Raw genomic sequence first — 20,193 nt, 5'->3', positions numbered from 1 at the left:
ATTTATGTTTTTCTGGGTTTCGAAAGATATACCGCTCACAAATCGCAAATTTAACATTTCAAATTATTTATTTACAAGTTTCTGAATAGTATGAATCACAATGAGGCAAAGTATCAATGAAAAATAGCACAAGGAAAAGTTACTAAAAGTTATTATTAACTATTATAAAAGTAAGCAAAATGTATAAAAGTTAACCAACCGTATTTAAAATGAATAATATACCGCAGGTAAGGATAACGAAATATTAATAAAATGGGCGCGTCCTTGGAAGAAATCTCGGAATATATTGTTATTTAAAACAATAAACGTGCTCCTTTAAGATTATAACCGACGCGCTTCTCAAATTTCGACAAGCAAACCGAGCTCCGGTAGTTGGCCTGGTATTGATTTTTTTATCGCTGTAGGGGAGGGATCCTAACGACAACGAATTGTACCGGGCCTAACATCGGCATCGCCGAATTTCTAATACGTGCCCAAAATTCCATTTACAACCGACAATAGGGACCAAATGTGCGTGCGGGACGGTTAGAATTAACGAACGGACGGACCGACCGACCTATTTAGAATCCCGATGATATATTTTGAAGAACCTGGGGCCTTGGCGACCACCGCTTTTGGTGCATCTGTTAAATCTAGTTTTTTGACAATGGATTTATTCGTCCCGAAACCGTTTGAAAACTCTATGAACCGACTAGAACGGGTGCAATACGTAATGGGTTAACAGTTTCATATGTATACAGGGCGTCCCGGGAAGATAAAGCAGATACAGCACGCAAAAATAATTGAGACTGAATGATTTAATAATAATGAATTAAGACCGCTACTAGAAACCACTTAAAATAATCTTCAAACTTATTTAGCTTGTATATTTTATCAGAGGTGGACTAATTAGTACATCTAAACTCACCCTGTATGATAAAGATAAAAAAAATTGGCGACGATTCAGTATCCGATCCACCTAAGGTTAAGGTTATTTGGTTTACCTTAAAAGTGCAAAATAAAATACTAAATCGCAAAAATAACTTGAAACTTCCTATATTTTTTTCCTCTACATGATAAACTTCGTAGATATGAATGATTTAATAAAAATGAATTAAAACCTCTACTAGAAACCCCTTAAAATAATCTTCAAACCTATTTAGCTTATATATTTTATCAAAGGTGGACTAATTGGTACACCTAAACTCATACCCTGTATCATAAAGATCCAACGATCCAATCCACGATTTAGTTTCCGATCTACCTAAAGTTGGTTGTTTACCTTAAAAGTGCAAAATAAAATACTAAATCGGTTAGTTCGTTAGGTTTTGGTTTGTGTTTTAGTTGGTTTTGACCCTTTTTCTACAGCAAAACTATGCCAAAACTAACAAAATCTGATATTGAACTGATGTGGCTTTTACTTGATGAAAATCCATTTATCAAAATAAATAAGAACTAAAAGTTCAGATTTTCACGAAACTTTGTGAATTTCGTGAAAATCTGAACTTTTAGTTCTTATTTATTTTGACAAAATCTGATCTCAAACAATATCGGATAGGTCGGAAGGGACAGGTAAATTATTTTTGAGAAAAAAAATAGTGACTGAAGGAGTTTATCAACGTGTTGTGTACGTTCAGTGACTAAAATCTACCGAAAACATCCGCTTCGCCCAAGTGTCGGAGATCTCCGAAGCGGATGACAACAGTGATTAATGAACCTGACGTCTTAAAGTGACATTTGGCGCATGTTCTTTCAGTGCATCATTGGATCATTTAGGGTAGGGAGTAGAAAAAATATATTATTAACTAACAAATAGTTGTTTGAGAAAATCCAAAATAAAATAAAACAAAAAAGATATTGTGCCTCCCAAAAATTTGGCGTCAATAAAAAGTTTGTATTAGGGTAAACTGGCTAAATAAGTTCTAAATTAACAAGAGAATGTTTGAGAACTTACATCTAAAAAAATATTTGTTGTTATATACCAGGCGTGTTGAACAAATAAGGTGACTTTTAATTAATGTTGTCCCCTTCCCCAGATTTAATACACTTGTGCCAACGTTTTTTTAAATCCTCGAAGCACTTCTGGTAAGCTTCTCAATCGTTCCAACCCTCCTTTCTTTCATGGGTTTCTTGAATTTTGGGAACAGGAATTATTTCCGGTGAATATGATTGTGGTTTGGTTTTTGGCCAGAAAGTTAGATACAAGCAATGTGTGAGCAGGTGCATTATCGTGGTGCAAAATCCATGAATTGTCTTCCCACAATTCCGGATGTTTTATACGTATTGCTTCTCGCAAACGGCTCATAACTTCAACTTCATTGACCGTTCGACCTTGCGGTAAGAACTCTTGATGTACTACGTCATGATAATCAAAGAAAACAGTAAGTAAAACCTTAAGATTTGATCGAACTTGACGTGCTTTTTTCGGTCTTGACGATTCTGGGTTCTTCCATTGGGACGACTGGACTTTGGTTTCGACGTCATAACTATATACTCACGATTCATTACCAGTTGTGACCTTTTTGAGCATATCAGGATCCTCATTGACGTCGTTTCACAGCTCTTGAGCGATGCTCCTTTGACGGTCATTTTGTCCAAAATTAAGCAGTTTCGGAAAAAAAATTCCTGATATACGTTTCATACCCAAAACTTCGGAAAAAATCCATGGCACGATCCAGTAGAGATGCCGACGTCTTCAGTCACTTCTCTAATAGTGATTCGACGATTTTTCAAGACCATTTGTTTCACTTCATCAACGCTTTCATCAGTTATTGAAGTGCTGGGGCGTCCAGAGCGAGGTTCGTCATCGGCATCTTCTCGGCCATCTTGTAATAGCTTGTACCACTTATAAACATTTTTTTTGCTCAAACCATATTGCGTTGTCAACATGTCGAGTGTTTTGCAGCACTGTATTCTATTTTTTACACAAAATTTTATGCAAATTCTTTGTTCTATTTTTTGGACAGCAGAAAATCGCCGAGCAAACAAAACACTTCTAGCGTCTGTCTCACAAAAAAGTAAAAGTTCAAACTGGCTGAAACTGTGAACATATGTTAGGGAAGAGTATAACAACATAACAAAAAAAATCTAAGATCGAATATACTTAGCTCGCCCAATTACAAAAGTCACCTTACTTTCTGATCACACCTCGTGTATCTGGATTTTTTAAAAACTTTCCCCCAATGCTAACAGATGATTCGACGCTATTAAATAAATTCACAGATTTTACTAAGAACCACTTATTTGTCTTTATAGTTTAACATAACTTTTAAACCATGGAACAATGAGTGTGTTAAATTGTTAAAGTAGTAGTTTAAATTTAATTTCGGGAAAAGTGTTGGGTAAAATATATTAAAATAATGTAAATTTAATTTTGGAGGAATGATTTTCTGATGGTCCAGTACAGAGTTCAGTGCCTTAGTTTAACTCTTCTGTCCCAGATTGCTCTCTCTCTCTGTCTCAATCGTCTTGATATTGCACTCTGTCATAGGAACATAAATTGCAATTATCTAAAACACCCATTACCAAGTTTTAACCCATTTTGTCCCAGTGGTGCGCTAATGCACCACTGGGATGCATTTTTTTTGTCACATCCAGGAAGAATTTTTGCACATCCATTTATAGATTTTATTATTATCACTACTAAAGGACATAAAACCGTAGATATCGCTAATTGATGTGTAAAAGAAAGATCTTATATATGACTCCAAAAGTTAACAAAAGCGGTACATAAATTTGTACCACATTTTCAAGTAAATCCAAAATAGTAAAAAAAAAATATTTTGGATTTGTATTGCCATTTTTGTTAAGTGTATAGCATGTCGATTATGCTTTATTTTTTGAAATTATTTACTGGTGCATGAATACATTACTGGTTTTATCTGTGAAACAAAACTTTGTTATTGCAAGTCCAACCATTAACGTGTTCTTTAGTAATAGTTTGTGCCTTGTGCAGTGAACGTTACAGTTCTTAAAACATTGCATTTCCGAGGTATTTGACTCAAAAGGAATTAGAGGCGGCTATGGAGGAGATCGTGATGGATGAGGGCAATAACAATAAAAGTCATAAGTATTATTTGGATTTACGTATTCTTATGTATTGTAGCATTCCTTTCCTCGTAAATTTATGCTAAAATTAGCGTGAAAAAATATTAAAGTATATTTGTTCAGGAATTATACATATAAGATATATTAGTAGGATAATTTAAAAATAACAAAAATTGAGCTTTAAGCCAGCTAGTTATCTAGATAGTTATCGATTTTGAATTATTATAATAGTGCGTAATGGGGTGAATAATAATGTATTGGTATAAATTTTAAGCAAAAGTAATCCTGACTCTTGTCCCGAATTCTCGCGAATTGCTAAAGGTTCTCAAATTGGAATTGGAAAAAAAAAGTGTTTTATTTTAATAAAACGGGCATAACAATCAAACTATAACATTAAAGCTACGTAGGCGATGTAGAATGCAGATTCCACCTGAGCTCTCGTTCAAAAGTTTAGTCTTCTACTATTTCGTTTCTCATTGACTAGGTAAGTAATTTTCTTGACATGTCTCCTGATGAAAAAGTATAATGGTTTGAAAGGCTAAACTGACCAAAACAACCGTAATCCCATCCCAGGCTTCGATAAGTAAAATCCGTATTGATGGTGCACAATTTGCATTTCTTCAACAATGCTAAATCTTAAAATTTCGCGAAATTGGCAAAAACGAAGCACCGGGAAATAAGGACAAATTTATTAACAAAAAAAGAGAACTTTCATGGAATCACAAATAACATCAGTCAACCAATTATGTATCGGTGACTTTTAATTGGAAAATGGGATATACCTTTAGGAATATTCTGAGGTAAACTATGGGGGGTGATTTTTTGTTTAAAATAAAGGGTTGCCTATTGTGCCCACATTTATATAAGAAAAATTAGGGAGATATGGCGCTAGAAATATGGCGGGTCAATAAGGTTCTCATTTTTTATATTTCTGTATATTCTTTTATTTTTAAAAACTGCATAGAGAGGATTGATTTAGACTCCACCTCTCTCATTTATTCTTCTTCTCAAATAAACTTAAAGAAACATTTACGCAATGACATGGAAAAAAATAAATTTCGATGGACGGGTTTATAAGAAACTTTTTTCCCATACAATTTTTTCATAAAACTGTAGTTTACAAATAAAAAAATAAAACGTAAAACATGGTCATGCCAAAAAAATATATTCATTCATTCATTTCTGCGTTAGTGTAGTCAACATTAGTGAATTAACAATTTATTGAATAATTAAATGATTCGATAATAACTTTTAAATTAATGGTATTTTCTTTTCAAACAAACTGATAAATAATAAAAAAACGGCTTAAGAAGTCTGCTGTCAGTATTTTTTTTATCTCGTTATAAATTAATTTAAATGTTTGTAAATTGCAAATATTATGAAAATATTTCAAAACAGAAAATGAAAAAAATAGTTAAGAAGAATGATAGGAGTAGTCTAATTCGCTCATTTTAAAAAATATATAAAAATAATTTTTCCGCCATAAAAAACTACAAAAAAAAATTTGTTTTTGTTTTGAAACACAAGGTTAATCATTTTTATTTATTTATTTAGGAGGTAGTTTGTTATAAATATTTTCAACTTTTTTATTTTACAAGACTGCGAAGACTTGTACATCACTCACCCTAATATCCTCGCTGAACGTGACAAAGTTAGAAATAAAGTTTTAACACAATTTTCATCCGTTCTAAGAACTTGCTGTAGTTATCGAAAAAATAAATCGTGGAAGAATATAATTTCCACAATGGCCATATGTCACTATTTTTTAAGTGAATATTGAGCTAAATTTTGTTTTTTCATTCCGATAAAAATATTTTCACGGATTAAGCGTCAGCTTCGTTATACACGACTGCTTATTTTAGTCACGGATTTGGAAGCGATCGGAAGTTTTCGGTAGATTTAAGCTATGTTATTTTGACATTTGTCTGTCCTCACGGTTATGTCACGGATCACTCAGTAAACATGTTCGTACTAAAATAACGTTTAGCAAACTTGACTAAACAATTGACCAAAAGTTTTTTTTTGTCCTCCAAAACTTTTACTAACTCTCGAGCAAGCTTTCTCCCTATATAATTATTATTATTCGGAGAAATACCATATCACAACCGCAAAAATTCCACTTTTAACAAGGTATATCTAACTCTCGCCATAAATCACCCTATACAATGATTATTGGGGGAAATACTATATCACAACCGCAAACATTTCACTTTTAACAAGGTATACGTATTATTATTTCCCTTTTGTCTATCTCGGATTAATCGTTAATTAATTTAAATTACTAAACTAACGAAAATTTGATAGAACACTGCCGCATACGAAAAAGGGCTAGACAATTTACAATGAACATGAGCGAAATACAGCAAACAATTTTGAAATAACAATTTTACACTTACATATTCTAGAAATTATCACCTTTGGAAATTTCAAAACCAACCAACTAAATACCGATATGGATATTGGTTTCGTTTACAATTTCAATGTTATAAATATTAAATTGGGTTAAAAAGTCAACGTATTCTACAAATTTGTATTTTTAAAATAGTTGGTGCTGTGCTAAAAAGATCATTTACAAATTAAAAACTTTTCTGCGCAGGTGTCAAATCCACAAATGGACATCATAACTTTTAGTTCCATTGATTGAATAGAATTGAATTTGCAAGTATAGTACAGCAAAAGACCACTGCATTTACGTCGAATTGTAAATCCGTGCGCATGTCTAATTCTCAAAATCTCTGTAAAACCCCGCGCTTTCCGAGCACACTTTCAATATTAACCACCCCTGCTTTGGCCGTTGTAAGAAAGAGATTTACACCCAAAACATCAACTGTGCCGTTTTTACCACATTGGAACATATGTTTTGGTTTCCTGACACCATCAGCCTAGATCCAAGAGGTAACCCTATGTGTAACTGAAAATTTAAACGGAAGATGGCGCAAAGTGGCTTTGTTGTTGGAATCCGGCATCATTTAGCTTAAAGATGGTTTGTTTTCTACGAAAACCCAATCTCCGTTGTTACAAATGAGCGACTCAAATTGCAATAAAATTGGTCAAGAAAAAAATGTCATCGCTCACCTAACTTCAACTTCTTCTGGTTCGAAAACATGACCGTTGTCTTCTTCGCGTTGTTCGGGAAATTTTTCCATGTTTGATGTTTATCCAAGTGCAGTGATAGGTTTGGATATCAATTATCACTAAAGACCACCCACACACTTAAATCTATGATGACTTAATATTAATCAGTCTTGGTGGAAACTGAATTTTTGTTTGTGTCTATTACGATAGATTTAAATAAATAAAAAACGGATAGGAGTGGTAGTCTTGAGTAGCCGCGGAATCTATATAAACAAGAAGAAAGACGGAAACCAGAACTGTCACAACATAATATATATATATATATATATATATATCACAAAAACAAGCGTGCGTAAGAATAGAACCGTCCAATGGGCCGAAACACCGGTTAGGGGGGACCAAAAATTGCCAAAACAGTCACTTTTAAAAGCGAAATCAAAAAATCTTTTTTATAAAAATGATGTAACACAACATATCACTCTAAACGCGAGTTAATTCTTACTGCTAACTTATGCCCGAGTGCCAACGATTGTGGCAATTTCGTCGAACGCGCATTGACACGCCTACTCCCCTCCGCTATTCCCATTCATCCCTACGGAACCCCCACCTATGGATTACATAACTAGTAATAAGACTTCCTCGGGTCCAAACTCAAAAGCATCACTGCCGATTCTTTTTTAGGCTTTAGTTAAGAACAGAGGTAATCTTTTTAAGTTTTTTTTTTGCAGAAAAGTCGATTTCATTGTGCTAATGGGTGCTTCGTCTTATTTGATTTATTTATATTTAATTATTATCATTTTGCGTAGCTTACATCTATCGATGATTTGTGCTTTTAGTTTATTGGTGCTGAAGTTATAAATCCGCTCAGATATGGGTTGGGAATATGTGTCTCAGAAGTTTCAGGCAAGAACCACTTTGATTTAAATGGTTTACTAGTGGTTTTGTGTAGACGGCCAAATTTGCCACGGCACATGTGACGGAAACATTCTTAATAATTGGGAAAACTTTAATATGTATTGTAATTTCACAATTGCACAGCATAAGATACAATTCCATTGATTACATGTATTTGTTGTGTTGCGTGTTATTGAACTATACGCATACATGCATTTGCTTTATTTAATAACGATTTATTTTATTTTAAAATCGAAATCAACTAAGTTCTTCTCTTTCTAAATCGTTGAGCATGGGTATGGACGCATGTTTAAGAATCCTCTGATTTTCAGAAAGTCCGAACATTTGGTCACTAAATTTGTTTCATACGTGCGTATGTTCAATTGAAAAGTTTATTTTTTTACTAAATTAAAAGAAATGGTACCAACATAAAACTAATCGGAACTAGATATAGGTAGATATTTTTTATTTTAATTAGCTAAAAGAATTGTTGATAGACTGCATCTTACCTAATACCTCTTAATATTTTTTAAATGATTTGAATTATTTCCCCCCTTTAAGTTTGGGTTTTTATTCTTTATTTTATTATTTATTATCTCAACAATTTGGTTTTTAGGTTTGCTCTCAATTTAAAAAACCTTAGTCAATCTATTCATATAAGTAAATTAGACTGGGCGAAATAAAATCGGAAGCAGTAGATATAAATTTTAATTTTTGAAAATCTGAATAGTGTTAGAGTCAATTACAAAAGTCAGTTTCTTTGATTTACCATGTATTAATATCTATATTAATTTTTATTTTGAATAGCAAAACTGTCGGCTAGAACATACTAATCAATCATCAATGAACGGATAATCAATCTCAAAAACTTGATTCGATTTTCAATAATTTACATTAAGTAGTAGCACAGGATAATTTTAGTATTCTATGGTAGTAAGCTATGACTAATCTAATAAAAACAGTAAAGCAAATGCCAAAAGATTTGGAGACTTTTTGAGAGTTTTTGATTAATGAAAATTAAGATTTATCAAATAAAAAGTTGTCTCAATTCTTGTAATTTATTCGATATTTTTCTGTTAATGTAAATATACTCGTTTATATAGACATTGCTATACTTTTTGGGAGTCATATTTAACAATTTGTACATTTTAAAATAAAATTTTAATGTTCGAATAAACTTGGTAGCAAAACTAATTAATAATCCAACCTTTGCCAAAAAAGGTAGGATTGTCTTAGGATAGGATTAGTGTTGCAACAAAAAGATTCAAACTGAAACCGACCAGCTCGTATAACTTTTCTGATAATTCAAAAATGCAAAATTATGAATATTTATTCCCCCAGTTCTCTTATAATAAGTTCTTAAAATAATACATGTTTGGCTATATATTTCACTATTTTTTTTAGAAAAAAAAATGCCAAACGTCAAACAGTGATAATTTAAAAACGGTAAGGACTAAAATTAACCTCCGCCTTAAACCTTGTTAAATTTTTTACAAAAAAAACGTTTGGCACATGCTCTCTAAGCATTAACATTTATCTTTTGATTGAGCCAACGATTTACGATTATATTGGCAAAATTTCTATTGTTTATAATAATTATTATTTGTTATTAGTTACACCTACGTTTCTGGAGGACCCATAGATTGATCGTTATTCGCGTGTCACTTTATTAACACACAGTAAGTTTTATACGACCTACCCAAAGCCAACAATTAATTAATATGCACGAATTTTATTACATAGTTCTTCGGTTTGAGAAAAAAATTAGATATAAATGTTTTTACATATAATTTTTTTACAAATTGAATCAATACAAAGTGGCTCTTCCAAGTGTTCGTGCCGCTCTAAAGGAATGCGGCTCAGGAATGTGATAACAGGCTTTTCAAAGACGTGGCAGCGGGCTTATAGTATTTGTTTTAAAAGGACGGGGCCGAATCTTGCAATACAGACCATAGTGTATAGTTTACTTTAAAAATGCTGTTATAACATGTTTTTAGAAAATCTAGGTACTAGTCGGCTAAAAGAATTACACAATTTTTTTCAAATGTGACCAAAAGTCCATTGAAACATGTGTCGTTTTTTACCTCCTTACTTTAGTCACGATTTGGGAGCGATCGGCCTTTTTTGGTAGATTTAAATCAGTGATATTTTGACTTTTGTCAACTCATATCATACGTACTCACACATCGTGCAATTTTGCAAGAATGTACCCAAAACTAATGTTCGTAAAAAAAGTATAGTATGCAACACTATTATATACTCCTTCACATACTGCTGATAATACAGGAACTTATGAAGCAAATATATAAAAAGCATTTTTAAGAAGATCCATTCCACATGTGACCTTGCGGCAATCAATAACCAACATGGCCGCTGACAGTAAGTTTGGATGCGGCATTTTTACGGCAGTATTTTCTTAAAATATATCTAGATCTCGTTAGATGTTCTGGGAAAACCAGTTAACCGTGTGGAAATCGCTGTTTAGAGAGAAAATGGCGCAAAATGCAGGTCCGTTGGTGAAATTTAGAAGTATGCTAGAAAATATCAATTTTCACTGTATTATCTAATACCTATACGCCTCAAGCATATCACTTTTCTGAGTTGGTAAATGTGTATGTTATAAGAAAAGCTAATTCACATTGAAATATAAATCCTACCCATATAACTCAACCTAAAAATCAAATTCATGAAAATTGAAAAATTAAAACTTAAGCATTAATTCTAATTAATTTAATTTTAATTTGGTACCTTTTAAATGTGGAATGAATTGCTAAAACTTTAATACAAAAGAGAAAGAAAAGAGAACGGAAAATTGATTATTAGATGGTAGATATAAATTTTTTACTCAATGACGCTTAGTTAGTTAGAAAATAAGCACATTGGCTTATAAATAAAATCTTTAAAAAAGCACACTAATTTGTCAACTGCGATAAAATGCGGCGAATGTTGCTGAAACACTGAATAGTTCATTCGGAGCTAAGTACAATGACCTGGAGTGAAGTGCTTCAGGAAATAACTATCAATGACGTTGTATCTTTGGCTTTGGCTAAATTGTAAATAATGTATAGCAAGATAAACGTATAATTACAGTGAATAGAAAGAAAATAAAGTCTTTATTTAAGTCTTGAAAATTTGTAAAAAAAAACGTGACATTGCCTAAGTGTGGTTATAGAAAATGTTTATCCCCAATCATTTTTTTTTTTACTGTTTTAAATACCAAATCATTAATATCTTAATCCGACTGCGTTTTTTTAACATGAATCGTAATGTTTAAAAGCGCATTTACTATTTTTGAAAACTTATTTTCAGAAAACGAGAAATTTTGAATGATCAAGGAATATGCATGCTATGTTATATTTACGTTTAATTGTGGTACTGAAATTAGTATAAAAAGGTATATTAAGTGCATCGAAGTACCAGGGTGGCAGAGAATTTTGCAACGGAAGCAAACTTGCACAGATAAAAATTCAAACCAATTTAACATATTGTGAATTGAATTTTACTTCTACCATATCTTTCCATCTCTAATTGGGAATTAAAAAAAATGAAGTTAAAAATAAGAGGCAGCAAGTTTAAGAAAACTGGACTCAATTTATTTTAATGGCTACAAACATGCCTTATGTAATTTCGTAGTACGGAATGAGCACGTTTAATTTGCGCCTTTAATAACATTATGTCCACTATAGTTACAATACAATAAAATACAGTTAAAATTGTAAAATTGTTTGAATTTCGATTATGATTTTAAGTATTTGAACTTTAAAATTGGGATTATTGTTATCAAGTTCAAGCCCTTTCTTTTAAATACAGGGTTATTCAAAAAGAAAGAGCAGATTTCAAAAATTTACTTCTTTCAAACTACAAAAGGTAGAAACATGATTCTAGCCTTAAAGAGAAGTGTAAAATTTATTACTACTATTGTAAAAGTTCCAATGAAGGCCGCATTGGCGCTGATATTTGTTGTTTTTTTTAAATGGCGACACCACACGAGGAGTCTTTTTGCGTTCTACAATTAGCAAAACTAGAGTCCATTGTTGCAGTTCAGCGAGCATTTAGCCAGCATTTTAATAAACAACCACCGCGTCATAAGTAAATTTACTAGTGGCATCGAAAATTCGTAGAAGATGGTTGCATCTGCAAAAGAAAAAGCACGGGACATCCTCGCACACAGAATAAGAATGTCGAGCGTATTCGTACAGTGCTCATATTGAATGCATACACTTTTTTCTATCTATTAATGTTAGAATCATGTTTCTATCTTTTGTAGTTTGGAAGAAATGCATGTTTGCAATGTGCCTTCTTTTTGAATAACCCTGCAGTTCTACCTTCAATTACATCCTTTTTGAAATTAGCTTTCCATTCTATCTACAGAGTCATCTACAAGATGATGTAATAAACAATTTAAAGGAATACATAAAAAAGGAAAATTTAAAAAGTCTTACACACAAAAAATTAAAAAAATCTACGTTTTCCTTAATGCACAGAAACTATGATTTGTGATTGCTTCTAGTAGGAATTTTGCTTACCCTCCCCATAACTGTTTATACTCGGACTCAAGATAATCTTCTAAACTTATAAAAACTATTAAAAAAGCAAAGTACACATTTGTGCTAAACGCGCAATCGAAATAACTTTCCCACCTTTGTTATTTAAAATGGGGTCCTACAACGATCTAATCCCGATAACATTTTTCTTCGCACACAGAGTACATGAAAAAATCCCGATGTATTCTGCGTTCGCCGCGGCAACAAGTTTTTTTTTTGGGGTTTAATAAAAGGTGTCACGTATCTTTTAAGACATTTTTTGGATCAATGTAACTTATACGAGTTCCCACCTCATTGTCGTAATTTCTAACGTTTATTAACGTTCTAACATCGCCACTACAATAGTATTCAATTCAGATTTTTTCACTTTGCTTTATAAATTCGAAAACCTGTTCATATTTTTGGCCTTTTTTGTATTGGTCAGGGGTTCCCGTTCCGCATACACGACCTCGAATAATCCCGCAAACAATGAATCCTTCTTGTCAATCAACTTGTATTTCTCATAGTAGTCAGTATGTTATCGTGACATACATATGATATCAATCCAGTTCAAAGAAACTTCAATTTTAAATGTAACATTTCTGGATCTTCAAATAGTTGAAAAATAGTTGCGTTGAAATGTCTTAATTGTTAATTGTTAATTCAATTGTTATGCTTTTTTTCTTCTTTATTCCATAACCACTTCGTCGTTATTGTAGGAATTCACCATATTCCAAAATTGAATGCATGAAAAAAAACTTTCTGGCTTCAATGATCTGCTAAACTCGGGGTGTTAAATCTGTGCTGTGTGTTATGTACTAAATAGTCGTTTATAGCAGTATACATAGTATATAGTAATATATTTTACAGATACATTTATTATATGTCATCATAGAATTTACAGGAAACTATAACATTGAAATTTTTAAATTTTATTTGATCATTAGAATATTATACAAGGTTAATAACGTCATTTTAGTCACGAATGCTTAATAAATGAATTAAAGATGAATTCTATCAACTTGTTGCACACCACAATTTTTCTGCGATCATTAGTTTTTAGTTGAAAGGATCCGATTGCCCCAAACCCGTGACTAAAGTACCGGAATGTCTAAGGTGGGCAACAAAGCTGACGTCTTAAAATTAAACTTTCTGCACGCTTCACATGCACTGTCATGCAACTCCAAAAGACGATTTATGCAAATGTATACGAAAATTCATAGATGCGTTTTAATATTTATTAATTTAAATATTTCATATACCATGTCATAAAAAACATTTACTCGCTATTTTTACTAGTCTATAGCTACAGAACATCAAGAATTCCAAAAATCAATGAAATAATTACATTAATTATAACATTTTGTGTTAAAAATGTACAAAGTACTTTCCTTTTAGCGCGGACGAATCTACTGCCAGTTTGTGCTTGTATTTTCTGTGTATTATTTATTGGAGTCGAAAAAACAAGCTATAAATTTTGGTAAAAAAAAATTCAATTCGCGCTAAATGTTACGATGGTAATATGCTTATGCTTATATTAATTAACCTATTTAAAAAAAAGAACTGCCGTGTCTATAAAGAGACTGCTGCCGATTCAGGTAGAAATATCAGTAAACTTATGTTCGACGTACTTCTGCAGAGATAGATAGAAGCAGGTAGATCAAACAAAAAAAATTCAACGGTTTCTAGAAAATTTTCGGAACCTAACTACCTGGGAGCCCATTCCATGGGTCATATATTTATAGTGAGAAACAGTTTATGGGACAGAGCTAGGCCGGCACAATGCCATAATAATATAATACTCAGTAGGTAGAAATTTTTCGACGTTAAATTTTGCGGGGACTGGAATTAGGGTACCTATTTTGCTGTACGTTTTTGATGTACGTTTACGTTTGTGTTTTAAATGTAGTTGAAATTTGCTTAAACTATGTACCGATATATGCACATTTATGTATTACGAAGACATATAATGGATATGGTATTACTGTTTTTCCCGGGATACATAAGTCGTTTTTTGAAACAATTGAAATAAACAACTTGAATAAATAACTTATTTTCGAAGATTAATTTATTCCAATATGTGTCCTACCACTTCTCTAGTATGAACTGCTACGTATTTAAAATTAACTCGGAAGCTAACTGACTTCCGATTATTCCAAAGAAAATAAATAATTATTATTCGAAAGAGACGTTTCACTAAATTATTTTAAAATTAATTTATTTTTTCACGAAGGTATGGGCATTTCGTGTTGTTTAATTATTTGTTTTGCTTTAAAATAATGACATAAATTTAACAAGTGTTTCGACACAGCTATCTATAAACTTCAATAAAATGGCTAACAATCCTGTACCGACTATCACTTCGTCATTACATGTTAAGTGTGGATAATAAAAAAAAGGAGGCATGTAAAAGGAGTTAAAAATATTTTGATAACATAAATCATCCGTTAAAAATTATAAACAGTGAAAAAATATGAATCCACCGTAATGTATTTCTGATTTCAATTTTTTGATAAACGATTATATTATCCAAGTAATCTTGTTTTTTGGGTAGAATGATCCTGGTAGTCCTGATCAGTACCAGTAAATTAATAAAAAAAACACACACACACACTTCCATTCTTTTCATCTTTCTCCATACGGCAAAACTTTTTTCTCATAAGATTTTCCTACAATATTTTCTTTATTCTGCTGAAAAACTTAAAATTACTAATAAATCTTGCGATATTCCGCCACGTATATTTAAAAAATATTTTAATGGCTTAATTCCTTCAAATTCTTTCGGTGGTACATGTATCATATATGTGCCCCTCAACCTTTGTATTAAAAAAAAATGCCCCAGCTGACAACTCAGCGTCTCCTAGAATACGAACGTTAAAAGAGTAGTAAACATTTTGTGTGTCATATTATATTCATAGTACTAAAGTGTAATTGTACGCTACCAATAAGGACGAAGGAAAGGCTCGTGTAAAAAGTTTATAGGTATATAAAGCGATATACGGACGGTCGGTAAAGGGAGAAAGTAACTGGCCGTGTTTCGTATACGCGTATGTATGCAATGCGATTTTATTCACGCACAATACATAATCGTTCGCAAGCCTTTGCAATTGCGCTATCAGAGAATGCACTTCCACCGCGAATAACAACGATTGGTGGTTGCAACAGCCAATGGTCGTTGACATCCGATGCACCACGCCGGTATATACACACTCGGTGCATTTGCATTATATTTGCAAGGACGTGCATTGATCTCAGGCCGTTGAATTGCGATTACGATGGACACCCGACTCATTTTCCGTTTTAATGGTTATTTATACATACGTTTTTATTAGATACGTTTTAACGTTTCTATTTTCGCTCAACTACTTGTACATTGTTTTGCGACTACTTTTGGTTTACTGATAAATTACTCTTCTCGTTTTTGTATCAGGGTCTGTTTTCTGTTGGAAATGATTTTATTTTTTCTCGATCGAAACGTATGTCTCTGATTCAAACACCAATAGCGCTTTAGAACACAGTTAATTCATTTATATTGTTTTTTATCCATTACATCTAGATCAGATTTATTAAACATATATATACTTGCAGCACAATTGAATCACTTTAATTAAAATGGAACGCTACACAATTTTTTAAATATCGCACATGTTCTCAGATCTGACCACAAATCTGACAACCTCAATAACAATAAATAACATTCATATTATACGACGATAAAAATTTATATGTCTCTAACAAAGATGAAAAAGTACTAGGGTTGAGTGTGACAAGTCACTGGCCACTTCCTGAGGGATATTTTCATCGAAATTCGCTATATTAAGCAGAGAGCGCAGAAGTTATACATGGTGTTTCAAAAAATATATGCCAACGCTCGGCTGAAGATTCGTCATCTAAAAAGGAGTTCATATAAATATGGTTGCGGAAATAACTAGTTAGGGGTCAGGGTGTTAAATTAAAGGAGAACTGCTTTTTTACCATATATTTTGCAATATTTTTTGCCCGATTTTGTTCAAACTTTTTATTTTTATTTAATTTTAATTATTTTTTCAATTTTGATTTAATTGGATCAAAATTGCGAAGTCCAAGTCGTTTTTTTTTGCAATTTATGTCTACTTCTCAACAACAAAATAAAAATCATGAAAATTGATTGAAATCTTAGTCCTAAAAAATGAACACTAAAGAAAAAGATAAAAATGACCCATCATATTCTGGATTTTCGGATAAGCAGTTTTATTTTAATATTACACATTGGAAACTAAGCGTTTCGGGACCTATAACATTTATTTGAACTTTTTTCTTTTTTTAACGTTTTTTGAATCCCCTGTATGTCCTTTTAGTCTAATTAAATCGTTTACCTGCTTATCCCGATCATGCACTTTCATAGAATGGATCACTTGTGCACTTGATATTTTTTCAGTATTCTTGAAAAAAATTAAAAAAAAAACCTTAAACAAGTATACTTTCTGCGGTACGACTGTAATAGGTATAGTAGGTAAATCGTGATTTTGCATGTCTCTAAAGACTGAGTTTTAATCAAATAAGTTTCAAAAAATAAGCGGGAAATCGGTGTACTCGGTTACGTATTTTTCCATTTACTGTGAGCCTTGTATTTTTGTTTTTCGTCTAATGTTAATTATCGTCAGTTCTGTATTTTGTCTTGCCTCAACATTCGCGTTGAGGATTGTTTTACGCGACTCTTACAAATAGCTAATTCTAATTAACCACTTACCTCTCTTTGATGTTTTCTGACTTTTTCTTGTCAAACTTACCACTATTAATTAGGTTGTGTCACATCATTATGTCTGGTAGCTCTAAGGATATTGGTCTAGGTACAAATTGTTTACTGCCTCTTTATTCTTCCCAGCTTTTACAAAACATATCAGACTAACCAAACTATTTAACCAAAATTTACTTTCGGCGATCGAAATCACAATTTGACAACGATTAGTAGGTAAGCATTTGTTTTCTGTATTATAGCCGCGACTGTTCAAAGTCTTTTCTTCTATAATGGTACAAAATTAAATAGGAGCCAAGAAGAATATCAAGTATACTATTTTTGTAATTTGAATTTAACGTATTTTTAATGATTGCAAAATGAACAAGCTAAATTCGATATTAAAATTATTTATAAACTATTTGATTTAAGAATATCATTCTTGCACATCGATTTTTCAAAAAATTCTACAACGCTGAAACAGTAACAGATACTTACGTGTTGTATTATGTTTCTTATGTATGAGAATTGTATCCCAGATATGGACGATCATTCTTCGTCTCCTTAAAAAAAAGGAGTTTCCCTTTAAGTGTCCAAATTGTTCCGGCCAGATACGATCCCTTTAGGTATTAGCTACAATTATGTAGAAAATATATCTATCACTTTACCGTTTACATATAAACGTTATGCGTATATATGTAATATTAAAAATATGTATTATCAATTATTATTATTATTAATCAAGCGTGTTACTTAGAAGTCACCTTCTTTACACACGGTCACGCTGCGAACCTGTCCGGTACTTTAGGCACGGGTTTGGCAGCTATGTTGTTGTGCTCTCTTGACATTTGTTAGTTCTGCTGTTTACCAAAAATGTACGCAAAAACTAATAGTTGTGGAAAATGTATGCTATGATAAACTTCTCAAGTCACTCGTTTATTAAGCACTCTAAAATGACTAAAATTATGTTTGTTACATAATATACAATATTGGTTGAGTTGGTTTCTTACAAGCAAAAGGACAAAGTCAAAAAAAAAAATTCTACAATATTTATTATGTAAGAATTTTGGATTAAAACTCAATTGTAGGTTTTATTTTAATTAGTTATACGTTATGGAGCAAGAAAGCCCCTCCGATTACCGAATATATATATATATATATATATATATATATATATATATATATATATATATGATATTAAAATTCTGGCAGATATTACAACTTTACGATAATAAGCCAGCTGCTATTCGTGTTACCTACCATTTAAAAATTTCACGTATGAGCCCTAGTAAATATTGCATAGGACATGTTTGACCAGATCTATATCAACGACGATAGGCAGGTAGATTTTTATACACTGCAGAATTTTCCAAAATCAACAAATAAATCCAGTACTTTTACGTGGAACAAAATTCAAATTTGTATTTTTTTTGCAAGGATGTTCACTATAATAATTTTAACGTGAAAATAAAAATCAAATTCCAACATTTTTTCAAAGGCGTTTGGTTTTTAATAATTCCACCATAACAACTGAAAACGTAAGCCGCACCCAGCACCCTCTTTTTGCAGTGCCGGATTAAGCTTCCTGGGGCCCTGTAGCACTATTCGATCACGTGGAGTCTCAAATTGACAACCAAAATTAAAGAGCCTCAGATATGAAGTACTTTTTTCTGTTAGACACTATTTTAAGTTTTGTTAATTGTTAAAATGTTAAAACATATTTAACAATTGATCGAATAACGTATAGCTGATATTCTTTTGTTAATATAAAACAGGAAAACAGTTATACGAAAACGGAATATGTGAGAACAATTAATAAGTAATATTTCTTACTTTTGGTTATTTTGCAATTCAATGTTTTTTATCTCAACTTAGACGTTTAATAATTTTTTTTCAATATTTTTACAATCTTAAACAAAACTACAAAAACTTATCAAAACTAACACTTGTAGTAGAGATAAAAAATGATTTCGATAATTCACTGGCCCATTTTTTACTCAGGTAATAGCAGACACATTTTCCAACAAACAGAACCCTATGGAATTTCTTTTCTTTTGTAAAGGATTAAAATTTCGTTTCCTTATATTTAATTCCACTTTTTCTGTCCGTATATTCAGGTCGAATTTTTCGAATTTGACATCGGTCATGTGATCGATGCGAAAATGTACTCTTATGTACATATGTACCCAACCCTTTTAATAAGCTCAATTTTATAACCTCAAAGAGAAGGGTAATCTATTAATTATATTTTACCGAACAATATTTATTTGGAGCAAATTGTAATAATTTCCTACGAATTTTGTCTTTTTTTCAAACATTCACAACCCGTTTTTTTATTTATTTAGATACTGTTTTATGACATCACTAAAAGCGGCGTTTTCTCGATTCTTCTAGTTAAGAATTAAAAGTAACCAATTTTAGTATCACTAATCTGAAATCATTTCCAGAAAGGTGTCAAATACATAACTCGTATTAGTATGTCAATAATTTGCGGCAACCGCCTTAAGGGTCCCAAGATCGACGATGCCCGGGCTGCAATCCTGTTAGCCCCTTTCTCGTCACAATCTTGCGAGAACAGATAGGCATTTAGTTTTTAGCTTCACTAATAGAGGCACAGTTATGATCACTCTAACGCTTTTTGATTTTTGATAATTTACTGACTTGATTTTTTGGTTAGCTATTGGAATAGGAAAACGCCAATAACCAACGCAATGAATCAAAAGCAATTAATCCAGAATACATACATTGCGTAGTTGCGTATAGGTAAGTGTACATATAATTTTTAAACAGGAGTTGTTTTATGAGTGGATGTAGAGAACAGCGCCACTACGAACGTGCACAACATTTACATAAAAGTTAGTAATCCTGTCCAGGCACGAAGAGGGGGTTCCATAACCACGCCCCGATTCACCCTTAATAGGGGAAGCAAACGCTATATGTGGAGGGAAGGCAATGGGGAAA

The 20,193-nt window shown here is 32.1% G+C and overlaps 1 protein-coding gene across 2 annotated transcripts in view; it reads right to left on the bottom strand.

Annotated features, from left to right (window-relative positions):
* Nucleotides 1–7,355, bottom strand: part of LOC132696707 (insulin-like growth factor 2 mRNA-binding protein 1) — a 47,581-nt gene extending 40,226 nt beyond the window's left edge. The window contains exon 1 of one of the 2 annotated variants that reach the window (XM_060661693.1): nt 7,102–7,355. In XM_060661693.1, the coding sequence (XP_060517676.1) occupies nt 7,102–7,172 (71 nt within the window). In that variant the 5' untranslated portion in view covers nt 7,173–7,355. The remainder of the gene's footprint in view (nt 1–7,101) is intronic. The other variant, XM_060661692.1, reaches the window with a different exon arrangement.
* Between the last annotated feature and the right edge of the window lie 12,838 nt (nt 7,356–20,193).

This window comes from Cylas formicarius, unplaced genomic scaffold, assembly GCF_029955315.1.
Source record: "Cylas formicarius isolate icCylForm1 unplaced genomic scaffold, icCylForm1.1 PGA_scaffold_1__22_contigs__length_36826433, whole genome shotgun sequence".
Taxonomy (NCBI): domain Eukaryota; kingdom Metazoa; phylum Arthropoda; class Insecta; order Coleoptera; family Brentidae; genus Cylas; species Cylas formicarius.
Note: the sequence above shows the minus strand (reverse complement) of the source record. Positions and strands in the feature narration are given on the sequence as shown.